The sequence below is a fragment of the Leptodactylus fuscus genome, chromosome 9 (genome assembly GCF_031893055.1).
Source record: "Leptodactylus fuscus isolate aLepFus1 chromosome 9, aLepFus1.hap2, whole genome shotgun sequence".
Lineage (NCBI taxonomy): Eukaryota > Metazoa > Chordata > Amphibia > Anura > Leptodactylidae > Leptodactylus > Leptodactylus fuscus.
In genome coordinates, this window is record NC_134273.1 from 20,600,397 (window position 1) to 20,620,082 (window position 19,686).

General features: G+C 44.9%; 1 protein-coding gene across 5 annotated transcripts in view; it reads right to left on the reverse strand.

The window, feature by feature from the left end:
• Nucleotides 1–19,686, reverse strand: part of RABGAP1L (RAB GTPase activating protein 1 like) — a 210,844-nt gene that overhangs the window by 5,963 nt on the left and 185,195 nt on the right. For 4 of the 5 annotated variants that reach the window (XM_075287099.1, XM_075287100.1, XM_075287102.1 and 1 more), the window contains one exon: nucleotides 6,803–6,895. In XM_075287099.1, the coding sequence (XP_075143200.1) occupies nucleotides 6,803–6,895 (93 nt within the window). Of the gene's footprint in view, nucleotides 1–4,847; nucleotides 4,969–6,802; nucleotides 6,896–19,686 lie in introns of those variants that run through there. The other variant, XM_075287101.1, reaches the window with a different exon arrangement.

Sequence of the window (19,686 nt, forward strand, 5' to 3'; positions counted from 1 at the left end):
CAGGGGCGCGCAGGAGTGGACATGGCGGCATACGGTGGATCATAATCAAAGGCGAATGCCCAAATATCAGCGGCTCAGTGCCAACACAAATCCGCAGACGAAGTCGTGGGCAGATGCTAGTAGACAATATATGGTATCTGACTATATAGAAGAGATCCCAAAAACTACAGGTCAATGACTCCTTGTCATACATCTGCCTGGGTCAGGAGCACCTGAATGGTGAAGGCTATAGTGTTACATCAGGCGGTTTTTGTTAAAACAAGTGCAACACCCTAATGTGCAATAGACGCAGTGATCTGTATCTAGTGATTTGGTATTAAAGGGATGGCCTGTTTCATTGTCAGCACTGGCTCTATCTCTGACCTGCACCTATCCCTGGTGTCTGTCAGCCATTTTTAAGGCTGAAACACAAAGCTATGAAGCCAAAAATGTGCCCTACAGAGGTGCACAAAATACATGATGTCATTCAGGGCGGTAATTGTGTAAAACTTGTGACGTCTTCATGATATTTAAGGAGAGACGACTACGAATATAAAACCTCTGCACACACCGCCATGTACATCACTGTGGCAAATCCTGTTCCTTTAATTAACCCCCTCCATGGAGCCCCCTAGTGTTTAATAAGTAATATGACATCACACGTGGCAGTATGCTGCCACGGGACACTGGCACGTAATCTAAAGCCAAACATACAATGGATCCCTGGCCTGAGGACGTCCCTGTGTGTATTTACTCTGACTTTATGCAAGGAAAAGGTCACGTTGTAAACATTGCGTAAAAGTCTATAAGTAAACCCAGGCCGCGGCCTCACCCCACTGATATACTGGGGCCCGGGGTGTACTCTATTCAGGCTGAATTGGGTAGAAAAAAAGTGAAGGGCTATATCTGTACGAAAGGGGGGAATGAGAAGATTCAGTGACGGCCAAAAACACTGCATTCCCACAACATGTGGCCTCAACCTAAGGCAACAAATAAGGAAACAATAAGTGATCTTTTCCTTCTTAGTTTTTGGTGCTTTCCCTGTTTCTGTTCTAGGCGCTCACTATGTAAATCACTAGCCACATCCCCGAATAACCAGTCGTACCAGTTATGGACGCGATTGATGATTTGGCTCCGTACAATGTTAATAAGGGTTTCTGGGACCTGTAATCTGATGGCTGATCCTTGGGCTTAGGCCATCACTATTAGATATTGGCACCATGACCCATCCTCTATCTAGAGTCCGTGCCCAAAATGTATAGCAGTGCCCGGTATTACAGATCGGTATACTAGAACATCATCCTATACAAGGGAATGGGACTAACCTGCAATCCCAGACATGGCCACTACTAAAGGGGGCGTTCATACAGAAGGGTCCTCAATAGTCAGATCCCCCACAAATCTGAATACATAGACACAACATTACTATAACAATATTCTAAGTGTAGTCCTGATACAGGGATGTCCGTGTGTCTGATCACAACAAGCTTTTGTTCCTGGGTCTGAAGCAAATGCACAGAATTGAAATCTATAACGTACTCTATCTATCTATCTATCTATCTATCTATCTATGTCATATCTATCTATCTATCTATCTATCTATCTATCTATCTATCTATATACACACACAGTCTGTATCTATAATGTACTTCTACATATGTACATAGCCAGTATCTCTAATGTATTACATCTATATCTGCACAGTCAGTATATACAATGTATATAATGTACTACATCTATACTTGCACACTCGATATCCATAATATACTACATCAATATTTCCACAGTCAGTATATACAATACAATGTATATAATATACTACATCTATACTTGCACATACTCGATATCCATAATATACTACATCAATATTTGCACACTCGGTGTCTATTCTACTACACCTATTCCTGGGTAACAAGCACACACCGCCATACCAAATGTCTCAGACGTTGCAGACAGTGACACCAGCTGTGTATACATATATACTGTGTGTGCACAGAAAGTGTGAAAACTCTTACCCTTGTTTGTATAGGAAACACAAGAGGATTACTGGCTCACTCCCAGACTTGCAATGCTATTGGAGGTCGTGTATCGAGAGCGTTCTTCGTATGGTCATTGTTTGGCGCTGTGACAATGCCGCCAGGACTTTCATACATGTCTCACAAGCTTTGGTCTATCTACAGCTGTATACTGGTATAACGTGGACACATATACTGCAATACTGGGACCTCTTTTAGGAGCGGTACGACAAAATGCAACAGAATAAGGTATATGGTAAGTGTTGTATTTTCTGATGTACATAGAGGCTGCTCCCTGACCTTACATCTTGGGGTTGAATGGAGGTGCATGTTGTATGTACTGTATTGTGCAAGCTACTAGACTGACAGGAAAGCCTGGTGATCGCCTGATCCTTGATCTAAGTCTATAAGGGGGTGTCTGAGGGGACTGTCAGGTGACCTGTGTCAGCCAATCGGCAAAGAGAAGTAAGGGCCTTACATACCAACTGTTTCAATCCTTAAAACACGAAAAACTCAATAATGAAAAATAAAAAGTTAGCAGATTGCGAATAGATTTACAAAAAAAACAGGGGGAGAGTGAACCTGCACTGAACACACTGAAAGCTCCAAGTGACGACACCTGCACAGGCTGCTGATAGCGGAGGGCGAGGGATATCCCAGGGGCAGGCGACACGGACACAAGCAATGAAGCAGGGACTTACCTTCACCGTCCAGCCACACAATGTGCACTAAGACGATTCACAGGAGGTCTGGCAGGGCTGGACACAGGGAGGCGGCTGCAGCCTGTTACTTCCTCCTGGAGGTAATGATAATCTGCAGCAACTGATCACAGAGGGAACACAGGAGGCGTCCAAAGCCCAATCTCTTCCTGCCAGAATTCGGGAAACTACAAATCCCCAGTAACCTTCACTGGCTGATCTGTTACTAAAAACCTCCCAAAAAGTGAGAGAGGAACTACAAGTCTCAGTAAGCGCTCATACACTGCACCACATTTGTCATCCATCTAAAAATAGGTCCTATTTTTTCACCCCCAAAAAGCTACGAGCTTGTATTTGTGTCTTTGGGATCTGGAGTGAAGGCAGCGAAACATCCTGAGAGATTTTTATCCCAAAAATTATTCCACAAAGACGTTTACCAAAAGGGATAAGTTTAGAGTGAGCAGCGCCAAAAAGCGTACAAAAATAGGAATAATCAGGTCTGAGCATGTGTGTGTCACGTGAGAGTCTGCGGGCAGTGGGCGCACACGTGCAGAGGGTGATAGTCACCGGGCAGGAGACGCTCTCGTGTGTTCCGGAGAGATACGGCTTCTGCTGCGCTCTTATTTCCTGTTATTGTGACTCGTGTGTGGACTGTAAATGGCCGACCCTAGAGGACTTGCCTCTTCAAAAACAATACTGGAAAATGGCAGACATCAGATCTATGTAGGCCTCAAGATTGTACCGCACGGTCGTGTATGTGAGCAAGTACATAGGGCCTATTACTCAACACAACTGCTTTGGGGAAAAAAATGGCGGTCATTGTCTTTTATGGAAACCTGTAATATAATCTGAATTTTCAGAAAAAAAGAAGATGAAGGTGATTTACAAAATGAAGTCTTATATAAGACTATTCACAAGGCCGGGTCAAGGGTTGGTTGTTTTTCTCACAGATCTGTGTGTGACTCTCCCCATAAAACATTACTTCGAAGCTTGGTACTTACAGTATGCCATTGTGTGTGTGTGTATATATATATATATATATATATATATATATAGCTATATATACAGGTGCGTAACTAAAGGCTCACAGGTCCTGGTACAAAAGCTCAGCTTGGATCCCCTACGCAAATTCTCCTCACAACCGTCCGCTGTATCCCATCTGTATATTTTAGCAGCATTTACATTTCCCTTTCAACCTCTATCTGGGCCCAGACCGCCATAAAGACTTATTCGCTACATGTCATGCACACAAGCTTCCCATCATTCCCATGTCCGTGCACACGAACTTCCCATCATTCCCATGTCCGTGCACACGAACTTCCCATCATTCCCATGTCCGTGCACACAAGCTTCCCATCATTCCCATGTCCGTGCACACAAGCTTCCCATCATTCCCATGTCCGTGCACACGAGCTTCCCATCATTCCCATGTCCGTGCACACGAACTTCCCATCATTCCCATGTCCGTGCACACAAGCTTCCCATCATTCCCATGTCCGTGCACACAAGCTTCCCATCATTCCCATGTCCGTGCACACGAGCTTCCCATCATTCCCATGTCCGTGCACACAAGCTTCTCATCATTCCCATGTCCATGCACACGAGCTTCCCATCACTCCCATGTCCGTGCACACAGGTTTCCCATCATTCCCCACTGCCACTTAGATATGTCCCCATTTGTGCTGCAGCCTCTCATATCGAACCCTTTCACTATATACACCTGACCGACTGCTATATTTGCTATTAAAGGGTTCTTTCTGACAGTGGAAGGCTGTGTATCATAAATCTTCTCCCTCCAGTGCACCAGAGGGCAGGGGGAGTAAGTTTATGATGCACAGGCAGCCAGCCATCAGAGAGTCCTAGAGGGCCCCCCTAGCTTCTGGGCCCGGTCATGCTTGTGACCACAGCGAGCCCTTTAGTTACGCCACCAGAGGCCTATAGAAATAAAGCAGAGCTTTCCATGTACTTGCACAGGGACCCCACAATACAGGGAGACCGCATCAAGTACAATCAGATATATACATGCGTACGTATACACTATATATATAGAAGAAATAGAGGAGAGGTCTCTCACAATAAAATAACTTTATTAATACTAACAATATTTACAGGAATAAATACCACTATAAGACACAGTGCTGGGACCGCCGCAGAGTCTCCTTCCAAGCTAACAAGACCTGTGACCGGACGGGACATAGACCTCACACACGTTGCGCGAATGACCAGACGCCAAGTCACATAGCGTAGAAAGAGGACGTCGGGTTTACAAACACAAACTGAAAGAAAAGGGACAATAGCTTTTTTTGTAAATCCTCTGACTATGGATAGAGCAGCAGTCCTATGTCCTGTCCCAATATTCATGACCTGGTTCTCTGGTTCCTTCCATGCTGCAGCCCCTACATGTCTAACCTACGTGCCAAGTCAATGGTAAAATGGGAGTCTATAAGTCAGACCCGCGACGTGAAAGTACTGCTGTATTCCACAAGATGGCTGCTACTTAAAGGGACGTTCCAGAGGTATTTGTTTCTTTCTATTCCATACAAAGGACCTTTTCACAACAGTGAATATTACAGGTCACATTTTTCATGAATGAGGTTCACTGTGCAGTGACAGGTTGGAAAAGTTAAGTAGAGACTTGACTGTTTGCTATGGGTAACGGCGCCATTTTCCTTTGTATCTGTCCTATGTCCATGTAGCCCTAAGCCCCCTGACTAGTCTTACCAATGACTGCTGTAAAACAATGGGGCTCTGTACTCGGGGGGGCGACATATATCACCGCCATCAGTCCACCATTGCTCTAATTCTACTCATTAAAGGGCCGGCTGGAGCGCGACATTAGTAAATCAGAGATAAGGAAGTAAAACAATGGCGTGTTCTCCCTGCCATTTATATTCAGGGCTGCAGTAGTGGGACCACAAATGATCTGGAAAACCATGGACGTCTTGGATCCCCTGCAGTCACAAGATGCTACCGGACATCATCTGAGCCTCCCATATTGACCCCTAAATACCCAAAGCAGAGTAAATCCGGACAGGACTCCTAGGAGAGACAGTGAGAGTCCTGATGACCCCGCCTTCTCTGTACACACTGATACAGGCAGGGCTGTCAATCATCCTGTGTGGGCGGGGTCAGCAGGACTCTCACTGTCTCTCCTAGGAGTCCGGCCTAGGGCGGAAGAAATCACATGGCAGACTCAGTTTAGGATAAAACCGTAACTGGAAGCAGAAAAAAAGAGGCGACTTAGAAATCTTTGCTTTACTTTCCCCTATTTAGGGCTCACTCTTGAAACTGACATAACATCACGGACCAAGTCTATATTATGTATCCTGTTCTTGGTCTCAGAGCTATATAACACACCAGGCACAATCCTCCATATATTCACCACTTCACCCAAGCTCATTGCTCTGTTCTCCCTAATGAAAATCTCCATTCACTTGTCTAAGATTTCTCCTGTGCTGCAGCTCTATCCTCGAATGCTCTCCCCTGCTCGCTCAGTCTTCTTAATATAATAGGTCACATGGCGTATTGCATTAGAATACAAGGTTACTTTGTATGTAATTCATGAGAGGAAGGGGCATAGCCTGGCCATATATACAGTATATACACACACACATTATATATATATATATATATATATATATATATATATATATATATATATATATATATATAGTATAGACTAATGATGGAATTACACTATGAGTGGCTTTGTATTTAGTATACTATAAAATATATATATATATATATATATATATAAACTGTATATATATATATATATATATATATATATATATATATATATATATATATATATCCTCTACCAATAGATACAGTCCAGTCCATTATAGCACCCGGAACAAGGATGAGAATAAGTAAGGTATATATGAACACCATCACATATCATGCTATATGTGTACAGACACTTTTAATACTGGGTACAGTGGTAACTGGCCTATGGATTACATACATTACATGACAGTCCGAATATATTCAGCAACAGCCAAGGGTCCCGCCATGGCGCAGTACACGATATAAGTGTGAAATCGCTCATTTCATTTGCAATGTACAAAATAGAACACAGCAAAGAGAAAGCGCTCATGTCTTCCTTACCTTGTACCTCTCGATCGGGTCTTCTTGTTGCAGTTGGCTCTCTCTCATTGCCAAATATTCCTTTTCATATTTCTTCAGCTTTTTTGTAGGCACCTATAGAAAAAACCCCATACATTAATACATGCAATACTACAAATTCACCACTAGGTGTCCTACAAGTACAATCTAAAGCAATAAGCCATTACATTTGCAGTTACTGATTTTGCCAGCAGATGGCAGATTGCACCACTTTTGCTATAAGACACTGCCAGCTGTAATAATGAGACTTGTGGCGACATTGCAGCCGATTATTCCATGTGTGTCATTGCAACAACAAACGTACACGCCGGCGATGAAGTACACAGAGATATCAGAGAAATGGTGAACGCCTCCATGAAAGCACCGAGACCTGATCTAGTCAGACATACCCTGTAATTTCAGTACTAGTCCCCCTGACTAACACTTTACTACTGACCACATTTCTGGGTTCCCATAGAAGTTACATCAGGCCCCCACATATTTGCTCCCTTCATGTTGCCCTTCAGCGTTATTCATAATTTCCATTACAATATATGTGTGACAATTCGCCACGCTGTATAGTAAATGTCGCACTTCCTGTGCCCTTGTTTACACAACGCTCACAATAAAATTTTAAGACGCACCTTTGTACGATACTATAAAATACGGAAGAGCTCTGTGTATTAGTTCATGGCTTGTAACATGAAGCTCCTGAGCCCCAATGCACAATCTATACCCGGGGAGACACCTTGTGGGCGCCCCGACTCCTGGGCCCAGGTGTGACTGCAACCCCTTCATCTGCTCAAATTATTCCCCTGCATGTTGCATATGTTATGTGCCCACACATATGGCTTGGAAGATGTGTCAGGGAACAGAGGGATGCAAAATATAAAAAAAAAAACAAAAAAAAAACATAGTTGCTTTTTCCCCAAAACAGCACCACTCCTGTCCACAGGCTGTGTCTGGTATTGCAGCTCAGTTCCATTGCTGATAATGGGGCTGAGCTTCCATGCCACAGCAATCTGGGCATATTGGGAGTTGTAGCTTTGCAACACCCGCTTGGACGTCACTGGTCACTAGAGTCAATTGCCCCTCTATACCCTGTATAATGCGAATTGACCACTTCATGGACCAAATTCGACTGTACGGATTTGCATAAAATGATTTTCTTTCTGCAAATCCCAAAATCTCCTCCGGCTCGGTCCTTACAATAGGCCGCTGTCAGACGTCTACCTAATCTGAAGCTGAGATTTAATTAACTAATCTGAAGCCGGGGCGTCCATGTCCGGGGCAGCGCCAGTCTTGTGACAGATTGGAAATTCCTGCTTAATGAAAGGATGAAATAATATTAAGAAGACAGAATGGCTGTATTGTGAGTGAGGGTCCGGAAGTAGGCTGCGATAAGCCAGATGGTGCAGGTAGTGGGAAACAGCGTACATTTCTAGATTTGTGGCTTATAATGGACGGTGATGGAAAGTGAATCCCACCAGGTTAAAGTGTTGGCGTGATCCGCCAATGGTGCCAAACCTGGTGCAAGAAATACATCACAACCAAGCAGCATTGGATTGGGACACAATGATAACACCCCAGTGCCCTCATCTGCCCAATCCCTTATAGATTGTAAAGCCTTGTGGACAGGTCCCTCTATGCCCCCATACCGGATGGACACGTGTGCCAGAAGAGCCCCCGCACGTGAGCACTGAGTCCAATCAACGGCCGAAGGAAAGGGACAGAGACATCACCGGTTCCCTTCCATAGAAACCCAGCACCCCCACCGATCAGCTGTACTTAGCAGATGAGAGAAAGAAAATGGAGCAGGAAGCAGACAGCGCTGTTCTCTGTGTAGTGGCCGAACCAAGTCATTGCAGCTTAGGAGTAATCAAGATTTATTGAACAATAATAGACCATAACATACAAAAGCAAATAAGAACTGTGTCATAAGCCATTACATGGGCAAATAACCAAGTCAAAGACATTCATATCAAGGGGAAGACTAGTAGGAAAACAATCAAGAGATAAAGCGTAAGACGATAAAGAAACAAAGACACGAGGGGGAGCAAAGGTCACTGCAGCTTAGAGCCCATTAAGGTCAATGTGCTCTCTGCTCTCTGTGCTATTCTCTGTTGCTGTTGGGGGTGCCAGAATCCCAACAATCCGAAACTGATGACCTATCCTTAGGTAATTTAGATAAGGACACGCTCACGAAACCGCTGGTTTTTGCAGTTTTGCCTCCCCACATATGTCTATGGGAAAACACAGGGTCTGGGTAGGTAAAATGACTTGCCCCATTTTTCAAAAATTTGCGATTGTGCGGATGACTGTAAATGAAATCTCATTTACTTTGAGGGAATTGAATTTGAAAATGGCCGCAATAGCCAAAATAGCATTAACGCAATATGTGGCCTCAGCTCAAAGCCAGGGTCAGCAGCCGGCCAAACTGGGCAAGTGCCAGAGCTACCGGGGGGCCCAGTGAGGATATCCTGTCCCCACTAGTCGTGTATTAATGGCGAGGACAGACGCGGTCCGCCACACACTGAATTCACATCTGCTACATGGAAAATATAGTCTTACATGGCAGAAGTTCAAGTGAATGGCCATCGGATGTCCCGGACCGTTCTGGGGTGGTGCCGAGCACAAGCCCCCTGTATGACACCTATCTGACCACCTGCGGGTGTCCTAGTGAGACAATCCTTATAGGACTGCCATCCCTGTGACATACAGGATAATGCATAGACCAGTCCTACACTTGCTCCACATTCTACTATGATGGCTGCTTCTTCCCCCCGACCCCCGCAGGCGCCCCATGTCTCCCCACGCCCCCCCAGCCGCATTCACTCTGCAGTTTCAGGCCTGGCTGGAGCTTTTCCCCAGATACATGATGGTGTCCTGACCTAGATTCCAGTGAGGGGAGAAAGGAGTCCTTGTTCAGTTCGCTGTCACCTCAGAATGGAGCCGGTACATCTCGCTCAGCCGGCGTCACGCCACAGAGAAGAGACTTGTTATGGCCAGACCTGGGCGGTGTCGTCTGCTCACCATCAATTATAATACGATCTGATAGAGACGCCGACACTTTCACTTTTCTATTAATTGTTATGAGGATAATTTACGCAAATAAACTATCAAGAGATTGGACATGGAGTAGGTGACACCTCCAAAGGTAGGTGCGGAAATAGGCAAAAGTAGACCGTCCATATATCACTGTGCACTGAACTGCTGATTGACAGGGGTGCTGGGTGCCAGACCTCTGCTGATCAGATAAAGATGGTCATTGATATCCAGTCTTGGAGAACCCTTTTAAGTCTGCCGGGTCTGTGGTTGGGCTCATATGCCCTTATAGGTCTGGCTGTAGTCAGGGGTGACTGGGCTTCGGAACCTCAGGGGCCCGAGGGCCTGTCTACAACCTAAGATGACCCCAGTATTATAGATAGCACATAGTAAGAGGGGCCCCATTACCAAATTTGCTTCAGGGCCCAAGTCACATTTCTGGCAGGACTGATGAATAATAATAAAATCTCATTTCTGCCGAGTTCTCCTTTAACCCCGAGCCGCCATCCCTATCAGCACCCCTCCATTGTGTCGTCTCTTTTCCTGCCTCATATAATCCTGACCGAGCACATATCAATGCTTCTAATAATACCGCACTTTATTTTCTCCACACATTACGGCACCAGATCAGCGCTGTCATTCTAGAAAGGGCTTTAGGGAGGATTTGTGGGTTTTTTGCAGCTTCCTAGCAACAGAACACTGCAGATCTCTGCTAAACTGGCTGCTCGCAGCCCAAAATCAAAGGCCTAGGAGAGAATTAAGGAGAAAAAACAGAATTCGACTTTGCGTTTAATCTCTACGGCTTGGCTGAGCGTAATCTCTAGGAAAGCCCTGTCCCGGCCCTGCAGGTTCATTTCTCTCTAGTCGGCAGAGAGTTGTCGGCCACAAGGGCAGGTTTTTGCAGATATCCTCCTAGGAAGGTCAGGCGAGTCCATGATAAAAGATGGGGAGAAGCCACAAATACCTTTTCTGCAATGCGCAAGGGTTAATCATACACCCGTCATTAACTACAAGTCCCAGCATGGAAGTTGTCACAAGCATGACCCATCATTGCCAGTCCAGCCGCACCGCGGGGTTACATTCACTATCATAATGTACGACCGGCACCGAGATGTTTGCAATCTTGATGTCACTGTGTACACCTAGCCTTGTATAGAAATGCCCTGAAACACGAAGAGAAGTACAACACATGACAATATATAAGCACTCATCCATAGTGTAATGATCCTGTGGCCATGGTGTTTGGTCAGTCCTCGGATGACCACGTAAGGACAAAGGACTGAGACAACACAGATCCAACCTGTCTATCCAGCGCACAAGGAGACACAGTCCACAGTGGAGGCCGGAGCCCAAATGACTGGGTACCTGTCAGCCGTACATAATCGGACGACATCCATTGTATGGCCATCAGATACGCCGAGCTCCATAAAAAACTCATTTGGAGTTCAGGAACAAATTTCTCTTTTTACCTCTTGGAGGTGAGATAACATTACTAGTCCCTGAATTATTTATCAGTAATCCGCCCCTCCTTCACCAAACATTGCTCCGGCAGGCTCCGTGCCGAGACACTTCCTCCTTCTCCAGGCTTGGCTGGTCGCCCATAACCGGTCAGCATTCTGCTGTGTGATACAATGTAACCTGCTCATATTCCGTCCCCAGATCAATTACACACCCCGGGACGCAACGTGCAGGGATATCTCACATAGTCAAGAGATTTCAGGTGACCCAAAATAAAGGATCTACCCCTAATAGGATAACAGGCTACGTCTATAGCCAAAGGTTTACAGCACGTTCCCCAAAATCTACCAATATATTGGATAATATATAAGGGGGGGCTGAGGGTCCCCGCTCTCATTCACTTCAATAGGAACGCTGCAAAATACCCCGAGTGTTGCAAATTGGAGAGAAGAAAAAGTGTCTCGTTCAGCAGGGGCTGCATCGGTGTTCAGGCTGAATTCATAATAGGGGTTAAACACCCCCACTCAGTCGTCAGACCCCCAGCGATCAGCTCCTTATCCTCCATCCTATGTATATAGAAGATAAATCTGTCCTTCAAAACCCGAATAAACAAGGTTTTTACACTTATACGTTATATTGGATCTTTATATCAATGAGCTCATCTCCCCCTGCCCTATAACATGCGGCCTGCAGAATGGCCGCCATTACCATGGCGTAGGTTCGGAGCAGTCTGTATACATCAATACTCTCTGCAGATGAGCTCATGATTGTGCCTCTATTAATACCCACATGGCACCCCGCACAATACACAGCATGGCTGCTCAGCGTCTGATTAAATCTCATGGGTTTAATCTCTCAGAAAACACTGAGCTACTTTATATGATTAATACCAGGAGATAATCACCCAAAGAGAGAACGAAAAAATATTATACCGTGTCTAGCGCCTTCCCCGAATACACTCACCACACGCCTAAGAAATAGATTTAGTTATGGTCAATGCAAAGGGTTAATTGCTGGACAAGTAGTTCTGAGACTACAACTCCCAGCATGCTCCATGCTACTTGTGCACATGCTGGGAGTTGCGGTTTCACAATAGTGAGGTTGCAGATCCTTGCCCTATGTATTGTAAAGAGTAAAATCTGGGTAAATAAGAACATCTACAGCAGCTCTCAGTTCGGCATTGCTTTTGTCCAGCTACACGAATGGCGGTTTTACAATTTATTGCACATGTACATGGCTGCGGATATTCGGTGCAGAGTGTGTGAATTCACCCCTAGGCTTCTTATGCAATCTGCAACACGTTGCGCAACTCCAGGGCCTGTGAAATGACTGTTGTCATTGGGATTATTACTGGTAGGCGCCCGGGCACTTGTAGCGTCGCACTGCCTGTAGTCTCGGGGTCTGGCATTACAGTACTGAGCAAAGGGTTAAGGCGGGCGTGGGAAAAAAATCACGCAAAGTAAGAATGCTTTCTAAGATTGAAGGGTTAATAGTTTATTCTTGGCAATTAATAAAATGAAGTGAATGAAGAGAAGAGAAATGTAAATCCCATCAATATTCGGTGTGACCTCTGCCCTCCATCAGTTCTTCTCGGTACTTGCAGATGGTTTTTGAAGGAACTGGGCAGGGAGGTTGTTCCCGCCATCTTGGAGAACTAAGCACAGATCTTCTGTGGATGTTGCTTGCTCCAATCCTTCTGTGTCTTCATGTTATCCCAGACAGACTGGATGTTTTTGAGATCAGGGCTCTGCGGGGGCTGGACCATCACTCCCAGGACTCCTCCTCCAAAGGGCAAAGCTCACACCAAATATTAATGGGATTTACATTTCTCCATTTATTTAATTTCCCCACACCTCCCAAAAACTAGTGCAGAGTACTGTATAGCAGAGCTGAACTTGTCTTTTGTGCTTGATCATACTGAATTGTACCAAAAAAAAAAAAAAAAAAAAAAAATCAACTCTGCTCTTACAACTTTATCCAAAGCTACAAAAAACATTCTTAAATGTGTTGAGTGAGTATACTGAGAGTAGTAGTGCCGCTCTATAGTGAGTATACTGAGAGTAGTAGTCCCGCTCTATAGTGAGTATACTGAGAGTAGTAGTCCCGCTCTACAGTGAGCATACTGGGAGTAGTAGTGCCGCTCTATAGTGAGTATACTGGGAGTAGTAGTGCCGCTCTATAGTGAGTATACTGAGAGTAGTAGTGCCGCTCTATAGTGAGTATACTGGGAGTAGTAGTCCCGCTCTATAGTGAGTATACTGGGAGGAGTAGTCCCGCTCTATAGTGAGTATACTGGGAGTAGTAGTGCCGCTCTACAGTGAGCATACTGGGAGTAGTAGTCCCACTCTACAGTGAGCATACTGGGAGTAGTAGTCCCACTCTACAGTGAGCATACTGGGAGTAGTAGTCCTGCTCTATAGTGAGTATACTGGGAGTAGTAGTCCCGCTCTATAGTGAGTATACTGGGAGGAGTAGTCCCGCTCTATAGTGAGTATACTGGGAGTAGTAGTCCCGCTCTATAGTGAGTATACTGGGAGGAGTAGTCCCGCTCTATAGTGAGTATACTGGGAGTAGTAGTCCCGCTCTATAGTGAGTATACTGGGAGGAGTAGTCCCGCTCTATAGTGAGTATACTGGGAGTAGTAGTCCCGCTCTATAGTGAGCATACTGAGAGTAGTAGTCCCACTTTAAAGTCATTGAGAGTCTGTTTGTTTCTACAGTCCTCGGAGATCTCAGGATCCGTTTACACATGCATCTTGATCCTGGAAATTCAGCCAAGCAAGTTAGACCAACCCTACAGGAATATCCGGCGTGTCCGCTGCCCACCACCTGAGGGTTTCCTCTCCATCCCTCTCTACTATCTTCATTGTCACACAACAGGGGGCGTCTTACTCCAGTTCACTGTCTCTCAATAACCACCTTATGGTAATGGACTGGCAGAAGATTCATCTACAAGCACAACTTGCCCTGCAGGACCCTGCCCAGGCTCCCCTAATACCTGGTTAACCCTTGCACTACATTGACAGGACGGCCTCTCCAGTTCAGCAATACACTGAATATTTTCGACATCAGGTGATAGGTTAACTCTTCGTCTATTTCACAATCAACAATATTTTTTGCTTTGGGGCGAAAAGCTCAGATAACATTTCCATAGCAGCGTGAGTATCCGGTCATGTGTAGGAAAGTCAGATGCTACAGATTTACTTGTGAGGCTTTTTTCCTAATGGGTGTTATGACTGACGTAACATAGGTTTCCTGTACTCGCGGAGACAACGCTGTTTCCTCAGATTGTGTCAGACACAAACAATACAACAGATCAGGTTCACTCATCTCTGCAGGCAGACGTGTCTGTGCAAAATATAACCCTTTGTATAAGGTTCTGGCTGCCGCTATGTTATCACCAATTCTAGTACATGTATGGATAAAAGTATAGGCAATGGCTCGGAGGTCCCACCTTATACATACACAGGACATATACATGTTTAAAGGGGCTCTATCAGCAATATTCTGCTAATAGAGCCCCACATATGTGTGAATAGCCTTTAAAAAGGCTATTCAGGCACCGTAAATGTTACATTAAATCCCGATCCCGTTTTTAAATAAAAGTATTAAAACATATATGCAAAACTTACCTATCGTGCACCGGGGACGGGGATGCACAATGTGACGTCAGCTACGGACACTCCTGCCTCTTCTGTCTTCTTGGAGTATCGCCCTCTGGTTCCGTGTCTTCCGGTTTCTTCTCTTTAAATCCCGCGCCTGTGTAGTAGCGCTTCCCTCTGAAGCGCTACTGTGCAGGCTCACTTGCCATTTTACTTAATGGTAGTTCGCGAGTGAGCCTGCGCAGTAGTGCTTCGGTGGGGATGCGCTACTACGCAGGCGCGGGATTTGAAGAGAAGAAACCGGAAGACAAAGAACCAGAGGGCGTCACTCCAAGAAAACAGAAGAGGCAGGCGTGCCCGAAGCTGACGTCACATCGTGCATCCCCGCCCATGGTGAACTATAGGTAAGTTTTACATATATGTTTTAATACTTTTATTTAAAAACGGGACCGGGATTTAATATAACATTTACGGTGCCTGAATAGCCTTTTTAAAGGCTATTCACACATATGTGGGGCTCTATTAGCATAATTTTGCTGATAGAGCCCCTTTAAAGCAATTCTACAAGGTTACGTCTGCTACCCTAAGGAGATGATGATGATGATGATGGAGATGTTGGTGCTATTAATTTTTGCTCCAATATCTCCCCACTGTCAGGTGGGCGGGCCTTTCAGCCTAGTGTTATTGCTGGTCTTTCAGGAACGCCCCCTCCCCCACCCCTGACTGTACTCTTTATATAGCCTTGTATTGTCATATGGGACGTTCCCCCTGTTGGCTTTCTAGTAGTATATAATACCGCACATCGATGAGGACATGAAAGATCCTTTAAAGAGGACTCTTCACGTCCTTGGGCACATGCAGTGTAATACACAGCTAGAAAGCCGACAGGACGAATACTGGGGGTGCGTTCCTCATCGCTCAGCATCATTGCTGGGTGGTAAGGAACGCCCTCTTTCATAGTACAGCACAATAGACGCTACCGTGAAGAGGGGCATTTCGAACAGACTGTCAGAAACGCCCTTCTGACAGTGATGAGCTACGGTAACGGCACCGATAACTCTTCAGCGGGGGCACAGAAAAGGAAAGCCAATAGTGCGCTGAAATCAGCATACTGTCGGCTTTCTAGCGGTGTATTACACCGAATATAAGAAATAAGCCCTGGTGGCAAATAATGGTCTTCAACGTTCTTTCCAAATGTATTGGTCTTTGCTCCTGCAGACAGGTGTAGAACCTCTTTAGGGAAATATAAAGGTTTGGCACAAAAAAAGCAATCCTAAATATGTCCGTGCACGCGACAAACATCAGCTGACACCGCTAGCAGGACCCACCAAGTGTGTAATGTGTATGGGGTGCTCCAACGCCCCCATGACAGCAGAGGAAAAAAAGGATTAGGCATGTTGGATTTCAACATGCTCTGTCCTTTGTTGTCTCTGGAGATGCCATGTTTGCCAGCTACTTTTTACTATCCAACCATTCAGAATACATGCACACTTGGCTGAGATGAGTGTGCATGTGTATCTAGTGTACACGTCCACCTTAAGCTAAACTACCAGAACAGCAGAGAACCTGCACTTTTTCATTTTAGCTTTAGGGTAAAATGCTCTTTTAGGTTTCGATCGTCTTATTCCTGTCTCTCAGGTTAACAGGAAATGTAGAGTAAAAAAGAAACCTCCCGACAACCGACGTCTAATCTCATAATCATATTCTGATCTGACAAATACATAAAAATGAAAGTTATATACATAGTAAGACGATGATAGAACCAGACACCATCTTAGAAGAGGGGGCAACCATATAGAGGAACAATATACACCCAGAAACCGAGGGACCCTCACGTAGATGAGCACAAGGTGCATTCATTTCAATGGGAGCTATGGCATACTTGATTTTGTTTAAGGGGTCCCAGCAGCAGTGCACCCCACCATCAAGTCAATGCACCCTGCATACTAAAAGGGTTCTCCAAAAAGTCTGACCGCTGAGACCCCCTGACCACAGCCAGGCTGAATGCAGGCATCTCTTAATGCATTCACTTCAATGGGAGTGTCAGAGATGGCCAGAACCTAGTGATAAGACTGTATTCCGTCTGGCTGGGGTCGGCCTAAATTGATGATAGAAGGAGAACCCCCTACTGATCTCAGGATTGGTGGGTCATAGCGGTCAGACCCCCACCGACCAGCTATTTATCCTCTAACCTATAGAAAGCAGATACATATTCTTACTTGGATCTTTCATATTACTCTCATGGAAGTGAGCGGACAGAGGTGTGCCTAAGGGTTGAGCGATTGGGAAAGTTTGGATCCCGATCGGCGATCGAGCAAATTTCGGCTGGAAAATGATCGGAAATCGGATTTTAAAATCGATCCTGAAATCTCAGGATCGGCTCCGCCCCATTGCGCACATGCTCTGCTCCCCTTAACCATGTAGGTTGGGGATTTACCTCTTTAGCTTCAGGTTATTCTCTATAAAACATTTACACCCTGGATAATCCAATAACCCATAATATACTACACAACCCATAATATAAATTTGCTTTACAAACATGTTCTGCACCTGACATCCCAGTTACAACCCTATTGTGTACCTTGTGGTTTTCGGCGCCTCCAGCGCTGCTTATTCTGAATAGTAATTGTCATTTTAGTAACCAGAGGTTAGAAAACCGCAGGTAAAAGTCAAGTGACTCAACGCATTGTGTGATGGGGTAAACGGAGACATCTCCATGTGGTATTGTCTACACCCCCCAGGCTGGTTAGTGAGATTCAGGGGGGTAAGAAGGATTCAGGTCCATCACAGGCCAAGGACCATGGTCAAAGTGGTGGAACTGGTGATTATCTACAGACAGACCATTGGAGGCCGACTCCATGAACCTGAATGGGCTGGATATTTCATCAAGGAGCAGGTTTTCTTAGCTTGGGTAAAACAAATGGCCGGGAGGAGAAGAAAGTTCCAGGTTCATCAAAGACTGAACAACATGGAGGGAATAAACATAATAAAAGATCGGAAGAGGCTACGTACAAATAAACTGTTAAAGGTGTATTCACACAGGTCGGTTTTATTGACCACCTGCAGCAAGTGTTTAATTACACTGCAGCGCCTCCACAGGGGAAGTGAAGCATTGCACGATGGCCACCGTCATCAATAGGCTGTCTATGTATTCCATGGGGGTCCTCCAAGAGGATACTAGAAGTGGTCACTAATAGATTCAGTCCTGAACACGTCTGAGGCTGTCTGTATACAGTGCACCTGAACCACAGTATATACACGTGGATTACTGCTAATACCCAGTCTGCTTCTGTACTTGTCATTGTTGTCAGGTGCCGTTCTAGAAGAAGCTTTTGTACACCACATAAGCCTTAAAAGTCATCAAGCTAAATTTTTCACGAACAATTTATCAATAGATGGCGCTATTGCTATACACATAAGTCAAGGGAACTGTAAAAGTCAAACAATGATGGCACAAAAAGTGAATAATGATGGTAACCAAACTGAATTTCTTTAGACAAGGGGAAATTGTCAGGGGAATAAGCTCAACAAGTCTGAGCGTGAACCTCAAAATTTGCAAAAAATAAAAAATAAAAAATCAAAGTATGGTTAGAACTGAAATTTCTGTTAGAAAAAATACCAAACTTTTCAAAGGTAAAAATATTCTACAGAAACTGTACGAATGACTAAAATCAGTACAATGACAGGGACACCGGGCAGGTGCGGCATCAGAACCCATCGTATGGGACGAAGGATAGAAAACCCCTTTAACTGTAACGGAAGAGGGCAACGGAGGACCCATGTTTAATAATGATGGAATACAGAAGTAAAAATTGTAGCATCATCATCATGAAGATACATCACTAGTGACTCTTGTTCCATGCCACAGTAACACAACGTCAGTCATATGGAGTAACCCTTGTGAGTATGCAAGATCGAATTTTCCATTCTGGTGGATACCCTCCGAGATTTGAATCTTTGCTTCCCAGCAGCGTAACATCGGTTCAAAAATATTGATGACTAATGTTGAGCGAATAGTACTCATCGAATACCTCGCTCCCATAGGATTGCGTGTTAGCAGCCGGCAAATATTCACTGCGCTTAACCCCTTGGTGTTCGGCTGCTTACATACATTCCTATGGGAGCGAGTACTTTCGAATAGTATTCGCTCAACACTATTGATGACCTATCCTAAGAACAAGAAGGAGGTTATCAACATCAGATCAGTGAGGGCCAGACACCCCTACTGATCAGCTGCACATACACAGAGAATGGAGCAGGAAGCAGACAGCTCCTAGCACTGATTGGGGCTGTCCCTCTTCATAAAGAAATGATGCTCCTAGCTGATGTTTGGTAGCCGATTATTAATCCTTCCCCCATCTTATATTTCTAGATGAATGCTACTTGGGTTATTTTACAGATCAAATTTATGGCTCTGTAAAAATCAGCATAATGTTAGGGTAGGAGAGGAATGCAACAGACAGAGGGCCAGGGCCATAGCTATAAAGTCTGGAGTGGCCTTGAAGAAGAACTGATGACCAAGGCGCCAACAAGCATAAACTAAGCTGAATTATAACCGCCTGTGAGAACCTCTGAGGTTATTTCATGCAAACTTCTAATGTGATGTTTATGGCCGTATCTCAGAGTAGGTTGTGATAGAGGAGAGAAGCTGAGCTCTGTGATATATAGGGATATATGATAGAGGAGAGAAGCTGAGCTCTGTGGTATATAGGGATATATGATAGAGGAGAGAAGCTGAGCTGTGTGATATATAGGGTTATATGATAGAGGAGAGAAGCTGAGC